Source organism: Oculina patagonica, chromosome 1 (genome assembly GCF_052425735.1).
Source record: "Oculina patagonica isolate OP01 chromosome 1, crgOcupat, whole genome shotgun sequence".
Lineage (NCBI taxonomy): Eukaryota > Metazoa > Cnidaria > Anthozoa > Scleractinia > Oculinidae > Oculina > Oculina patagonica.
The window spans coordinates 25,061,806-25,077,794 of NC_135758.1; the positions used below are offsets into that span (position 1 = coordinate 25,061,806).

The 15,989-nt window shown below is 38.1% G+C and overlaps 2 protein-coding genes and 1 long non-coding RNA gene across 7 annotated transcripts in view; 1 reads left to right on the top strand and 2 right to left on the bottom strand.

Annotated features, from left to right (window-relative positions):
- Nucleotides 1-15,989, top strand: part of LOC144644245 (uncharacterized) — a 97,089-nt gene that overhangs the window by 16,044 nt on the left and 65,056 nt on the right. The window contains exons 10-11 of one of the 4 annotated variants that reach the window (XR_013569074.1): nt 1,705-1,760; nt 2,095-2,259. The exons of 2 other annotated variants lie outside the window; for them this stretch is intronic. This is a non-coding gene — a long non-coding RNA (uncharacterized LOC144644245). Of the gene's footprint in view, nt 1-1,704; nt 1,987-2,094; nt 2,260-15,989 lie in introns of those variants that run through there. One more of the 4 variants, XR_013569073.1, reaches the window with a different exon arrangement.
- Nucleotides 3,741-9,729, bottom strand: LOC144642967 (uncharacterized). 2 transcript variants are annotated; one of them, XM_078502100.1, is made up of 6 exons: nt 9,681-9,729; nt 9,314-9,376; nt 7,562-8,297; nt 6,907-6,972; nt 6,658-6,717; nt 3,741-5,751 (listed from the first exon to the last, which is right to left on the bottom strand). In XM_078502100.1, exons 2-6 carry the CDS (start codon nt 9,332-9,334, stop codon nt 5,369-5,371), a joined length of 1,266 nt encoding a protein of 421 aa, XP_078358226.1. In that variant the 5' UTR covers nt 9,335-9,376; nt 9,681-9,729; the 3' UTR covers nt 3,741-5,368. The 2 variants fall into 2 exon arrangements, with proteins under 2 accessions (XP_078358226.1, XP_078358219.1); XM_078502093.1 differs by having other exon boundaries at nt 9,537-9,721.
- LOC144643049 (uncharacterized) overlaps nt 11,675-15,989 on the bottom strand; it is an 8,805-nt gene continuing 4,490 nt past the window's right edge. The window contains exons 5-7 of the mRNA XM_078502184.1: nt 13,947-13,979; nt 13,583-13,648; nt 11,675-12,433 (exon numbers count right to left, since the gene is read on the bottom strand). Of these exons, the coding sequence (XP_078358310.1) occupies nt 12,102-12,433; nt 13,583-13,648; nt 13,947-13,979 (431 nt within the window). The 3' untranslated portion in view covers nt 11,675-12,101. The remainder of the gene's footprint in view (nt 12,434-13,582; nt 13,649-13,946; nt 13,980-15,989) is intronic.

The window sequence follows — 15,989 nt, forward strand, 5'->3', positions numbered from 1 at the left end:
TCTCGCGCATGGTTTGATGAATACAATTACCATGATTCTCTGCAGGCGCCATCCTCGGAGACCCAGGGGCAGTACGAAGGAATAAACCGGGCAGAAATCGTAGCGACGAAAGTTTTCAAGAACGGCCACTTCGTGTCGTTCTTAAAAACTTTCTTTGCTACGAGTTCTGCCCGGTTTATTCCTTCGTTTCGCCTCGCTCACTGCCCCTGGGTCTCCGAGGATGTGCAGGCGCGCGCCATAGAGGGAGTCGGCCATTGTTAACAGCTAGCGTACGCGTTATCTCCGTAGCACTTTTCACCTCACCATTAGTGTAGTGTTCAAACATTAAACCAAAAAGTGTGATCAAGACATCGTCGATAATCTTTGAAAGCGTCTGGGAGGTAATCGAAGCATAGGCGTACGAGGCGGGGGGGCGAGGGGGGCTGCAGCCCCCCCAGTGCCGAAATTTTTCGGGCAAAATGCTCAGAATTCGGGCAACAAGCCTAGGGAAAAAGTAGAAAATAAGCCGACAAATCACAACATTACGTTCAAAACGAATTACGTCAACAGAAAAGGCACTGGTATTGGAAATATATCGAACTTTGTGGTTCAAAAGTCCAAATTTCTCATTCATCTGCTTTCGTTTCCTCTTGCAAGTTGCTATAATCATGTTCGAGTTTTCTCGCAAATTCTGCATGGCCCCTCAGTTTGATTCAGTTGCAATGACTTTTTCATAGCTTGAGCGTTTGCACGCGGTGGATCCAGTCTAATAATACCCTGAAACAAAACTGCGATACGGTTCCAAATGTGATGAAGCTAATGCTTTTCACTCAAATGGAAAGTTCCCAGGGCTAGCTCAAAACCTTCTAACCCACTTACCCGTGAATGTTTCACACGCTTTTGTATAAATTTCAAGTGGGGAAAAAACAATGTAAATTAGCTCCAAAAAAATACTGCAACTTTTTCTGAACTAGAGTAAATAAATAAAAATTTTTTTTTGAAGAAAGAGAATTCAGTGCATTAACACTTTCTGGCAACCCCACAACTATTTCAATGCACGTTTTGTTGTCCATTTTATATGCCTCTTTATTCGGCTTCCAACCCATACCATTTTTTTCGGGCAATAAGGCCTCCGCCCCCCCAGGTCCGAAGGTGCCCGTACGCCTATGAATCGAAGTTATTACTTACCTCTCGACAAAGTTCTAAAATCTTCGAAAGGTCCTCACGTGACTTGCGGATTTTTTCGGAAGTCATTTTGGTACACCTTTGGAAGTCTTCGAGTCAAATTTGGAATCTTTGGATGTCCTCGAGTAATCTTCGATAATCTTTGAAATATCTTCTTGCCTTTGACAAACAAAACTAGCGGAAATGCCCTTTGTCTAAACAAATTAAACGTGTGGCTCTGTGTCATTTAACAAAGGAAAGACGGACCATTAGAAAAGTGATAGGGGGGGGGAATTTTCGGCTTGCACGAAGTTTTTTTCTGTCCATTTCTTGTGCAGGAGTTTTTGTTTCGGGTGAAACCCTCTGCTCGAATTTTTTTAGACAAATGTTTTTTTTTTTCAGACAAATGTCATGTATTGCTACTTTATACCATGATTTTTACAAATGTTGCTTTGTTGATTATTTGCTTAACTGTTTAAATATTTTAAAAATGCTGTTGTTCGTCTACAACGCAGGCTATTGTTGATATGCATGATATTAACACAGTGCTTTATTTTACAGGTGTAAAATTATACAGTAGAATTTAATACTTCAGGTGCCTGCCTACTGTTAATCAGGTAATTTTCATCTTCAGTAATATTCAAGTCTAGAACAAAATCCTAGTGATGAGCCCTTTTGATAAAGCTTAAAGCTCTTCCCACTTGCGAGTTTCTAATTAGAACCATAATAAATCAGATATTACCTATTAAATGTGTACATTTGAAAGCCAGTGATGATTTAATATATTCAGTCATAATCCACTGAGTGACTTGTGATGACAAACTTAATTCTGAGGCTTTCACATTGTCCAATCTTAAGACCCACACACTGAAATGTCATCAAAACTTTACAGACCCTTTACACTACATGCATACATTTTCATGAGTATCTTTTTTATTTTTACTTTTTCAGGTAGTGTTATAAATGAGCATCTTGATAAATTCCATGTGCCAAGTCCAGAATACAAAGTCCATGTGGACTTAGAAGTCATAAATTATATTTCTTTTTCCCCTGGTGGAAAAAAGGGCATGAAAACTGCTTGTAAACATGTTTTGACATTAAATGTTCAAATCAAGACTTGGTATGTGGCCTTTTTATTCTTTTGAATATTGAACCATGACATGACAGTCAGTTGTCTGTAGAGTAGGAAGTCACTGATGGCACTACAAAAACTTAAACAAGTGACTCGCAGTTTGCTTGCCCATGCAGGTCAATTACATGCTTAGCTAAGCTTACTTCAATTTTTCCTTTTACAAAATCCTAATTTAGTTGGGTCTTACCCACCAGGCAAGTGAAGTTTACCTTATCTAGATTTAAATGTGACACTGTGTGTTGCTTGCCTGAAAAAAAGATACAAATATATACCGGTATATCTATATTCATGTATATATACTTGTCCTGAATAACCAGAAGGGACTTTTATTTTTAAGCCTTGACTTGCATCTTAGACTTTCGTCTCTCTTCAAGCCCAAGAATGATCAACATCTATTTCCGTGTTATAATTTGTACAGATCACAAGAAAATGATGATCATTGTTCTGTTCAAAAAACAATTTTCTAATTTAAAAAAATATACGGAGACAAACAAGGACATTGGGGCTGGTCATTAATTTCATTATTGAGGTATGATGCATGCATGGGGACTGAATTTCCCTCCGGCCCACAGTATTATGGCAATATCAATGCTCAGCTTGCTGGCAAGACTTGGGCAAAACACAACAAAGTTTGCCTCTTAGCGGGCACAGTTTGGTATCTTACTGTGAGAAAATTGCCTTCTGTTTTGCACAGTCCTTGAAACATCAAGTGCCATTAACACTAGGCCTTTTCAATACTACATTGATTGTAGCCTCACCCAAATGCTATATGAAATACTGATACTCCTGTGTTCTAACCACTGGTTTTTTTTTAATTCTTATTACAAACTATACAGTTTGTACCTACAAAACTACTAATTCAAGTGGCTTAGGGACGGACCATTATTTTTTTGGAGGGGGGGGGGGGATGAAAAATATTTAAAAAAATTGTTTCCAGGGCCTGGAAAGACAAAATATATTGTTTGCAAACACGATATGTATAACAAAAAATAGTAAGAATTTCGAAAAAAAATGTTTGCAGAGGTGCATAAACTAAAACAAAAGTTTGCAGAGGAAAATTTTTCATCCCCCCCTCCAAGAAAATAATGGTCCGTCCCTTACAATAAAAAAAATTCTCACCAGTTCGAGCGCTAAATACAAATATGGAAAAACATTGAAAATCTAGTAAGAGTCTTAAAACGGCTATTAAGTTAACCATAACAAATTCTCTGGGTCTTGGAGACGATACACAGTTACCGGTAATCAAAAATATACAACACTACTACTATACAATACTACATATTTGCATGTATATTAAAGGACCCTGGTCAGCCACCTTTGTTTTATGGGTGTGTGTCTTGACAGAAGAATAGACTTTCAGTAACACAGCTAACAGTTAATTATGCAATAAGATTTCGCTTCACCATATAAGTGTAGTTTTTATAATTTTAATGGAATTGAAAATGGTGGAGGCTGACAAGGGTCCTTTAAGGACAATATCTTGCAAGTACATTTATTCTGTCAAACAAAAAACTAAGTTGTTTGTGTTTCTCTCAGAGCAACACGAATTGCATTGACTTATCGGTATGTCAATTTTACAAATGTGAACTCCTAAATAGGCAGCTGTGAATGCATTGCACAAGAAGTATATTTTAAAAACATTGCCTGTGCTGGGTCAAATTTATGATACAAAAATATAAATTTGTTTTTTCTTTGCTTTTTTGGCAGGGAAGGGTATGGGGGCTTTGATTGCACATAATTTGGTTTCTACTGATGTGCATCCAGTGCAGCTTTGTAGCTCCCTGGTAAAGCACCTTTGCTTCCATTAATATGCATCAAATTGGTTTTTGTTTATTTTTATTTTCCTCTTTCATTTTGTTTGCTTTTGGCCTTTTTTTCTTGGCATCTTCACAACTGCTTAGTTGCTTTCACAACTGTAAAATAATGCTTATGTCAGTTCGTCTACATCCTCACTTTTTGTGTGTAGATGATTCACTAACTGTTGACATGCTCCTAGGCACTACATAGCTCAGTTATAATAATAATGAGTATGGATGCACCAGTATGGGTCATGGCCATGGGTTTGGATCCCATTGAAGCCTAAGACATAACATCTGGGCTTATAAATAATAAAAAAAATTTTTTGCAACGGCTTAATTATAAGTTGCTAAGCTTGGTTGCTAAACAACAATGAAAATAACTTTCACTTTTGTTGTTTGTCTGTATTTCTTCATATTTTATGAATGGTGGGCTGAATCCCATTAAAGCCTCAGTTTTTTTTTGTCTGGGCTTTTTCTAATAGACGATAAGTTCATATTTGAATTATCACATATAATCAATTTGTGCTGGGTATAAATAGAATTGCTATTTATTTGCACAAGGATTCCCACTGAAGCCTCAGATATTTTGTCTGGGCTTTCTTTGCAACCACTTTGGTTGCACAACAACAGTGAGCATAAATTCACTTTGTTAATACAGTCAACTCTCTCTAAAACGGTCGACACCGTCAGGACTGGCTCCAACTGTCAGTTTAGAGAGGTGTCCGTCTTATATGGAGTTACGTTACAGTAAAATGACTGAAAAAAAAAAACAGAAATGGGACCAACACCAAGTGTACGCCTTAACGAGGTGTCCGTTAAGAGAGAGTTGACTGGTTTATCCATTAAGGTAATGTAAGTAGAACTCTTACTTCTTTGAGCTGTTTCCATAGAATTCACAAATCTGGTAGAGCATTATTATCCACTTTAACACATTGAAACCTCAGCAATTTTTTCTGGGCCTAATTTTTGTAATTCCTTTTAAAGTTGCTTACATTTTCAAAATGTAACTTTTAAACTTGCAACTTTGCAAATACTGTCAGTTATTATTATAACTGTTTGAAGTAAATTAATAGTCGGATATTCCATGAATAGACTGATAACTCAGAGATGCATGCCATGTACGACAAACGTCTGAATGAAGCCGCAAAGGTGAACGCATATGGTTGCATTCCTGAAGCCACAGACTGAAGTAAAGTAATGGTGGGCTATTCCATGAATAGCAAGGGGAGTTTTTTCGACATGGAAAACGTTTAGAAGGCTTTTGAAGTTAGCTGCCTTTACATAAACAGTCTATTTATTCCAAGAGTAAATTTGTGTCAGGCTGACCCACTGAAGGTTGATCCTTGCTTTTTTGTAGTTTTTCCCACGGCCAGTTACAGATGTAGCTTGCCACGTCATGCCTTTCACAAGCAACAAGAGATTGAACAAACTCTCTCAGTGTGGGTTCCTTTGAACGAGTTTTCAATTTTTTAATAAGAATCTCTGTCGGACTTCCCCCACTTTTGTACTCAGTTTCTATCAAGTCCAAATGAGTAGAACTGACTTTTAAAGCTTGCCCAACACTCCGCCATGTCTTCCTGCTGACAGACTCGATTGCATCAAGCTCACTTTTGACATAGAACAACATTGGCTGATTGTCATCATCACACAGCGATTCCATGTCAGAAACATGGTAATCTGAAGGATAAAATATAATTAAATTTTGCAGTAAACAAAAATTACAACTGGTGCAAATAATGGGGTTGTAACAATTAATGGTATCGTTTCAGTGATTTTAATTTTATGTCATTAATGAATTTATGTACTTTGCTCAAATCCAGTGTTGAAATAACTTAAACTTCCAGATGGAATATTTTCATTTAAAGACCCTGACAGACAGTGGACTTTGTGGACTATGAGAACATGCATGGCATGCATGTTCCTGAAGACCTTGAACAAATATCTAATGAATTTACATGGAATCAATTGATGCATTGAAATTCTGTTAATTTAAAGGGGTGTTTAAATTTTAAAGGGTCAAGTTACTCCAAGTTGTCTTTCAAAACAACATATTGCTGGTTTCATTATGTTGTTCACACTGGTAAATATTATGTGAAACTAGACTGTTCACAGCCCTCTATTTTTTGTATTTTTTTTGTTGAGCGTGGGTAAAGAATGGCAAGACAACTGGATGCCAGCGCAAAACGAGAGGCGACTCATGTTCACTCATCCTCAGAGACCCAGGGGCAGTTAGTGGGGCGAAACGAAGGAAAACCGGGCAGAAATCGTAGCGACGAAAGTTTTCAAGAACTGCACGAAGTGAAAATTTTCGCCGCTATGATTTCAGCCCGGTTTTCCTTCGTTTCGCCCCACTTACTGCCCCTGGGTCTCCAAGGACGATGTTCACTTCTCTCGCTTTTTTTGTGTTCAAAAATAGAGGCTGTGGACAGACTAACGTAAAACATCAATGTGACTAGGAATTTGAGTGACCAAATTGTAATGTTGCCTCACTTTTTGACTTAATCTTCTGGCAAAATAATAATTAATCACCATGATTGTTTGAGGAATTAATTATGCTGTAAATTGTAGTAATTTATTGGTTACCTGCAGGAATCAGTTCAACATTAATTGGTTCAGCAACTTCTGTGTCCAAAACATCATCCACTGAAATGTTTGTAAAACATGTAATAATTAAAAAAATCTAACCAATATTTAATTATTGAATTGGTTGATGTCCCAGAACAGTTATGATTTGTGAGATCAAGACCTGCAATAATTAATAATTTACTCAAATATGTGCAGCTCCCAGAACAGAGTCTCGGACTTAAATGTGTAATAAGGCTGATTATTTACCTTGAGTTGAGCCCTCTGAATCATTCAGTTCACGGCTCGTCAGTTGTACATTTTCACCAGCTGAACCTGCACAAGCAAACAAATGATGCAAGTGAGAAGGGGAAGAACGCATGGCTACATGTACCTGTAGCTTGTTGATTTGAGACTTGCATACAATGCTGGTACTGGTTTAATAAAACAAAATTGTCTTCAGTAACAATCTTGGAGTTGCACATTATAAGGTACATAATTAAAGTTGTGGGGAGGTGTTGAGACAGTGGATCAAATCTTTCCACATCACACCAGTTAAAGTCCCTCAGCTACAGTTGTATAATTACAGTGGAACCTCGATATAACGAAGGGCTAAGGGACTGGCAAAATGTGTTCGCTATATCAAGGTTTCGTTATATCGAGGTTCTTTTCCATATATTTTGCTATTACTGGGACGAAAAATATCGTTCGTTATATCGAGGACTTCGTTATATACTGTATTGTACATTTTTATTTCATGTTTTTTACCAGTACAAATGAGAATTGAATGATAAACTGTTAATTTATTAATAAGTATATATAATTTGGAGCAATATTCTGAAAGCTGAAAAATCAAAGTGACTTGATTTGAAGTGAAGTCTATTGATCTACTTGATACAAACATAAGTATCAGTTTCAGCCTCACCTCCAAATGCTACAGATTCTGTCCTTGACCTTACCCAGCAGATTATTGGAGCTAGTACTGCAGTTACAATGACAACCAATACAAGTATAGCCACAACTACTATAAAAGTAGTCTCACCAACTGTCCGTTCTTTTTGATCACCTGCAAATTGTAAATCATTTGCAGTTGGTGGTGGTGGTGTTGTCAGTTCTCTATTCTCAAGACCTGCTGTTGGTGTCATTTCACTATTTGATGATTTTTTTGCTGGCAGAGCTGTAGCATTATAAACTTGAGTTTTTGACTTCTCATCAGTCGTGTTATGAACTGCAGTACTAGTGGGTTTTGTACCCGTTGGTTCACTTGTAGCCTCTTCCTGGCAATCATCATTGTCATTTAAAAAATATCCCTTAGGACAGTCTTTGCCGCATTTACGGTTTTGTGATGCTGTGCAATTCTGGATGACATTCTTCAAACCACACTCATTACATGGTTTGCAGCTTCCTATTCCATGGCTGTCTGAGTAGTTCTCATTTGCCAGGCATTGCTTGCACTCAATTCTTGTCTCGTTTGTTATTCGTGAGCCACATTGTGGCGACACTCCTTGCCCCACAGGGCAGTCTGGACATGGTCTGCACCCTGGCTTAGCTCCTGAGACATGGGGAAAAATGATCACAAAGTTCCATATTAGAGAACATCTTGTAGGACTTCCTGCCACAGGTTGTAACCATAGCAACAGCACAAGGGCAATACTGATTCCCTAAAATGAATAAAAATAGGTAAATTTAAACATTGAGAAAGTGATTATCTAATGTGCATAATCCTACTTAAAAGTTGCCCCTGCCATTCCCTTGCTCAAATATCCCCACCAGCTTAACCCCTTGACCAAATACTATTAGTCTGAAGATCTCTCTCCTCCGCAGAGGCCTCTTTCGTGGGGGAAGGCGAAAAAAACACGGGGAGAGGAAGGCAAAAACACGAAAAATGAAAAATAGGGGGAGCCCAGTGTGCCCTACGCGCTTTCGTTTCGATTCTCTCCAGGCTCCGCGCGCTTACTTTTCACCTCTCCCCGTTCCTCTCCCTATTTCCCAGCCCGAAACACGAAAGAGACCTTTGCGGAGGAGAGAGTCTGAAGATAGTAAAATCTCTTCCCAAGCCTTGTTTGTATCTGCAGTCTGTAGCAAAATGTTGTAACATTTTGAACAGTAAGAAAAACAATTTCTTAATACTTATACAGCAAAACCCATTGACAGTGAGTTTAATACTGCAATTTTTTTCTTCACAGAAAACGAAGTTCTCTCTCAACAGGTAGAAAACAAGCTCGATGAATTTGTTTAATTATTCAAATATGAAATAAACATATTTCAAAATTGTGAAATTTCGTAGTTCTGTAGTTACCTTCGACTCTTATACAAATATAATTCTCAAATTTGGTCATTCTGCTAATGCTTATACGTTTCCATTCGCGTCGATCGATCTTTTCCTGTGAGCGTGCCGAATAATAAACTAGGTGAGAAGCTAAACGAGCCCTCTGGGTTTTTACGACGAATTCGAAGTCTCCTACAAACGACGATCTGATCGATTGAAGCGACGATTAATTTTACATGCAAATTCCGTGGTCTGATTGGAAAACGCTGTAAGGCGATCTGATACAAAACAACGATATTGGTATAAAGAAAACAAACCGACACTTTCGACAAGTTGTTAAAGACGCGCGACGAAAATTCGAGTCTTCGATTCGATTCGGGTAGTCTTTCTTCCCGGGGTCTGTCTTACCTCAACGATGCGGCTTTTCATGTTTTCATCTTGGCCATCGATTGTATTTTTCTGATCTCTAACCTGTACAAAGAGACATGTAAATGCAATTTTAGTCGAACACCGCAAAGCAGCAAAGATATCATGTCCAAACAACCCGCAAACTTTTAAAACAAGACCGGTTTGTCATTCATTTCAATAAACGCTTACTCGGCGAAATATAAAATTCCGCTTTGGGACTTACCCATTCCTGCACAAAAATCGCTTATTCTTTCAGGTATTTGGAGTGGCGAACAATTCTTAAGTTAGCTACCCTGTGCTTGAGCTGAAAAGGGCTTATTTTAAATCAATATTCCGATAAGGACTTCAGAACATATACGATACTCACGATGTTATGACCAAAGTGAAGTGATGGTGCAAGAGGTAAGACAAGGCGGTTTCAACCGGTACATACGATCACGTGACTTTATTAAAAACCTCAGGCCGGGGATTCCCCGTTTGCTCAGCGTCATCATCACATCAGACATCAAAACCTTACGTAGGTATCACGTCGTATCACGTAATTTTCCATAAATCTTAAAATAAAGAAATATATGTAACTTAATGAGGTAGTCTGGTTCTTAACACTTTAGTACTACCAATTAATACCCAAAACTAGTGTTTCCTCGACCGGATAAACGCCGTTCGTGATGTAGACGTGCCATATTTAGGGATTATATTACACGAAAAATGACTGCGTGGGCAGGCAACAAATTTCATGGCGCTGCTATTGACGTCATCATTTCCTGTAGCCGTCCGATCTTTTGTGCTCAAACCAATTTTATGAATGAGCTTATTCTTTTTATTCAAGAGGAAACAATTGTCAGTTGGACATTATTTTTTTGTTGTCTATTTACAGATATAATGCAAACTTATTCTAATTTTGGCCTGCTCCAGATCAATCTAGAAAGATACTATTAGCTCGAATCGTCGGACCGGATAACGTTTTAAAAGAGCAATGTCACGGTATATTAAGTCATTTTTCTGATTCCTTTCAAATTGTATGAAACCTCAAAAAATAGTCTTCTAACGTAAAAAAAAGCAACAAAAGAGTAGTAATAAAAAGGCGAAAATAACCAAGAATGGTTTTTATTAAGACAAATTTCGAACAGCAAATTTGAACAACTTTGCCAATTTTTTCAAAATGTGTTGTCCATGACGGAGCTCCTTAAGGTGGCCCGCGGGTATTTATGAGGCTGACAGTTCCCTTTTTTAAGCCCGTTTTAAAACGGGAAAACGTGAAGCGATTGCTTAGATTTTTGAGAATCTGAAAGAATAATCCTTAAGTTATATAAAATCATAAATTGTGTGGCGATCAAACGCGATTTGTTTAAGCTGTGAGCGATTTTTGGAAGCCTTCGTTTTTAATAAAATGCGATTATTTTTAAAATGCCACGGTGAATTTTTTTGTAATTACCTCAAAACGCTGCCAAACAGTTAAAGTTTACTCACAAAAACTTACAGGAAAATCCACTCCGTAGATTTCCTGAACGAGCGACCTCTTTATTTTGCCTTTAAAAACTGTTGTGTTATGCGTTTGTCTTAACCGTCGCATAAATGTGATGCTTATAATAACCCAGTACCAGCCAGTTTTGAGGCTGATGTCACCTTAATCTTGTGTGTAAAAATTAAACAGATCGTGTATTATTCATGTGAAGTATAAAGGTAAGATGATTTTCTAGAACAGATCACGTTATTGAGTCGTAAAAAATTATAAATTGGGATAATAATTTTTTTGGATGGACTTCATTCCTGAAATAGTTTCGATGCTCATAAATAGGTTTAAAAATACTGTAGTCGGTTGCAGTCAGGCATGATGATATTTAAAACTGAACATTTGTTGTTAAAATAAATACTGCAACCTTCGGCAAAGCAGGCAGGATTTTTTTTTAAGAACGCGAGGGCTTCACTTGGGATTAGTCAAAATCGTACAAATGTCTGGAATGTGCATGTGTTCATTAATCAGATTAATTAAATTCGTTTCGCGAATAGAATGTCACGCTCCCATAAACAATATGCGTCACTAGTAACCTCCCACAGAGTCGTTTTGAGGGGTGATGATATTTATCTCGGCTCCTTCCCACAAAAGTCTCACAAACGACTTCGCCGTGGGAGGCTACGTCACTACTGGGAACAACGCTTGTTTTGCATACAATGTTGCGCCAATAGAGAGTTCTCTAAACAGCTCTTTTGTTCTAGATCTTAACGCTTGTGATATTTGCCGATATAGACTTAAATCTCTCACACAGTCTTTGCAATTAATTTATATACATCACGACTCCAGTCGATTGAAGTAAAAAATAAAAACCACTTTATTATATATGGGAGGCTGTATATGGGGCGCTTAGCTTGGTGAACGACGAGCACTCCCCTCCCTCTCCTACGTAGAGGTAAGACTTACCTCTGTTTAAATAATTTATGCTTAAAACGTAAATTACAATAAATTCTGCATTAAGATAAAAAATACAATATTTGAAACTATACACTAGACGGGAAGGTAAGTTAATTACAGCAGACCTGACAAGTTTATCTTTTTTTCTCGCCATCCCTCCCCCTCCAACACAGCCTACATTTTACGGAAAACAGATATCTCTCTGTCGTTTTCTAGACCACCTATCTCAAGAAGCGAGATTGCCAGGTTTCAACACGCGCTACATGAAGTACCGTGTTGCATAGGCGGTTTATGTAATTTTTGTAATCCTATCTTTTGTGAGATAGATGTCCGTAAACGACCCCTCGCGCTATTTACTTAAATTACCTGTTCTAACAATTAAATTTGTTCTAAGGCTGAGGGGGATTTAATTTTTTCTTCTGTTCGCCGAAGTACAAGCAAAGCAAGATGTCGACGGTTAACTTTTGGATCCGCTAATTTGTTTATTAGGTCACCAACAGTTCTGTCTAGAGTTATAAGTGTTTCCAACAGTTCTTTAGTAGGACTTCCACCAGGCCTTTGGTAGGAAAGTTCCAAGCAATTGAGGTCATCTCTGTCAATTTCAAAGGCGTTGCCTAATTTTCGCCAGCCATATTCACCCTTGTGTCGCACATCCAGTTTCTTCCTTAGTTTTTCTGTAAGATCCCAAGGCATTTCGGACAACGCAAGACCTGTAGTGTGGAAATACATCAGACAATCATTTTTATCTATTTCTTGCAGGTGTACCATGATTGATGTTTATTGTAAATTCTTGATACGACGCAGCAACGAAATAACCGTTTGGTTAAAGGGAAAAAAGAAAGACGTTTTCGACGCCAGTATTGATTATTGCATTAAAAAGTGTTTTTTACATTTTCCTCAGGCTGGTGTGTAGAAATGCCGCGTATACTGAAGATAATTAATTAAAACTGAATCATTACTACTGACGTTATGAGCGGGAAGAGGTGCCCTCAATGGAGGGTGGTTAACAGTTTTTCGTGATCCCGGAAACGCCTCTTTTTACCCGTGAATTGTGAATTAGCTATTTTTTCATCGTGAGGTGATTTGGTTACAAAGCCGTGAACCATATATCGACTTTTGTTTCGGGAGAATTGCAAAATGCCTATTGTTTTGTTCCTCTTGAAATATGACTGTAAACCATGATTCTCTCTTCCTTCCAAAAAAATTATCCAGCAAGATATTTTAAAAAAGACTACTTGTGGTGAATTTAATTGCCTGAGCAGTGCGTGCATGACCGCGACTGATCGTCATTCTGGGCCCCAGGTCACTCTACACCAATAGGTAATTTTTATCTTTTGTTTTGTGAAAGGGCTATTTGTTTTGCGTGAAACGTAAAATGGCCATTTTGTTTTTCGTCACAGTGATCTAGACGTGCCTTGACGTGCCCCTCCCCTCCACGCCTACCACCCTCTGAATGATAAGTTTTACGGCCGGTAGAAAGTCAGAATTTAAGTTATAGCATCTACGCAGCCACATCAAACCCAACAATGCAAATATATATCCGCAACAAATCAACTGAAATATTAGCAGAAACAAACAACCGCTATGTCAAGGTAAAGAAAACGTGATTAGTTTTGATTTTTCTCTGATTTGTTTATGCATGAGAAAAAAAAAGGTTTGAATTTTTTATCAAATTGAAGAGCTCGGGTGGCGCAGACCGACCTTTTTGTAGAGTGACGTCTCAGGAAACAACAAGAACAACCTTTATTGTACTTTTTGCACGTACACGAAAAGATTAATACAGAGAGGAAATTAAATAAAGTAAGGGTACTGGCTGCCTGGAATAATGGCCCCACTGTACGCTTAGCGAAAATTCTTACCTTCCATGCACTCAGGTATCTTCAAATCCTCATCAGACACTATTACGTTCTCTTCATCTTCAGAAACTGCAAGTTTTAATAAACTTTGTTGTTATCAACTGATGCTGTCTAAGGGGGGCCACACAAGGGAAAGGGGAGGTGGCCAAGGGGGCGGGCCGAGTTGGTAGATGCCAGTCTGAGAATGAAGGGCCAAATGCCCATTTTCCTAAGTGTTTCACAAAAAATGCCAGTTGCTTTCTTAACAAGTAATATTTATTTCTAAATATCAGTTTCTTCTGTTTTAGTAACATGTCTGACACCGAGCTTTAAGCTACATGCATGATTACTATAATCATACACGTAAATTCACACTTCATATACTTACCATTGATTGGGTTTTCTGGCATCTGCATTTCCACTAAATGTAAAAAGGTCACATATTAGGCAAAGTCATGATTTTGACAAGTGCATCTCAGAATTTTAAGTTTAAGGTAACATGGTGGGGCAGCACATTTACCTATCAATCATTTTGAAACTGACTTATAGAACCAGGAGCCATAATCGATTATGGCTACTGGTAGGATGAATGACGTATAAACGTTTTAGAAGTGCGCCCAAAACGAATGAAATGCATTTCAACCATGATCGTAGCACTGTCGCTTTGTTCCCTTATTTTTTCGTCTGCCGGGGATCTGCTACTGTTTTCTAGCCTTTCTTCCCATTTTCCAGTATTGTAAGCTACTGAACTAAAACACTAAAATCTTAATTAACTTGGAAGCATTGGTCGATGCGAACAGTACTGGTAGGAGTTATAGTGAAGTTGACCAATTGACAGGGCCGGAAAATAATATATAGATTTCGGTTTTTCTCTATTTTGCAACAAAATCCAAAACGATATTTATTCGAATCAATAGACCTTTTTAGCTACATATGTAAATTGCCCATTTCAGGTCAAGTGATACTATCCAGAGAGTTTTTCTTTTGTCCGGCTGTAAATCATTCATTCAGTTTTACGTAAATTTGTTTGAAGTTGACAGAAAATATACTCATGGATAACATCACGTGTTCTGGAATGGGACAACAAACAAGCGAAGTTAAGGAGGCTCGAAAGAGTTTCCTACTTCTAATAACGTGTCTGACATGTTGAAAACTAGTGCAACGAATCATACGGATCACTTTTAAATAACTATACGAGGCTATTATAGGGAAATCTCTAAAGAAATTTCGTGTGACTGTGTAGCGCATATAACTAGTGAATTAAAAACGATAATTAAAATGAAAAATGCGCCTGATGGTAGTATAATGTTTCCATACGTTTCGGTATATATGCGTTTCGGTATATATGCGGTATATATGATTCAATGCCGCGCGTGCGCCAAGTGTTACATCGGGGAAACTGGCCGACGCCTGGCTGATAGATTCAGAGAGCATTTACGATCTATCGCTATACAAAGCGATGCTCCAGTGGCTGAACATTTTAATCTGCCAGGACATACCACAAACGACATGCTTGTGTCAGTGCTCCGTGCCGGACTTACTGACACCATGGAAAGGAAGCGTTTTGAGGCAAAGCTGATTTTCCGGCACAAGACCCTGCGACCTCGTGGACTGAATGTGGACTTTACCTTTATTTGATCTTCTCTAATGTTCACTCTAACAAGCGCGCGCGCTTGTGGCGTACGTTTTGATTTGTAAACTTTCAAATACTTTGATCACGCGCACGTGCTGATTTCCGTTAGATGGCATTTCACATTTTCCACTGAAGAAGGGGCAGTAGCCCCGAAACGTATGGAAACATTATACTATTATAGGGAAATAGGAGTTTGTGAACAAAAGAGTTTTGTGAACAAATTGGACCTCTTAAAGAGGAGTTCGTTCTTAAGGAGAAAAGCCCTGCTGGATTTATATTTTATGGTCATCCTGCCTTCAGTTCTTTATGGTCTTGTCGTTTGGGGCGGTTGCGTTAATGCAGAGCAACTAAATTCTTTGGAAGTGCTCCATTGTAGGGCGGCCAGAGTGATTTACAACTTGCCCCGCGATATGCCATCTGCTGAAGGAGGGTCTCAATGGGTTTACCGTTAGCCGTAAAACGGCCAAAAATTTAGCCGTTAGGCGTAAAAATTGGAATATTTTAACCGTTATCCGTAAAATATGTTAACCGTAAAAAATCGGTCAGTAATTATAAATAAACCAAACTAGTTCACTTCATCGTCCCAGAATGGCCCTGAGACCTAAAATATGTTTTTCAATAATGGAAATTAATTTTTAACTTTTTAAAACAATGAAAATTAACTTTTAACTTCTGATAGCCGTTATGGAAATAAATTAACCGTTAGCCGTAAGAAAGCCAAAATTATAACCGTTAACCGTAAAAGCCACCACCCCATTGAGACCCTAGTAGTAATGTACTACACTCTGAGGCAAATTT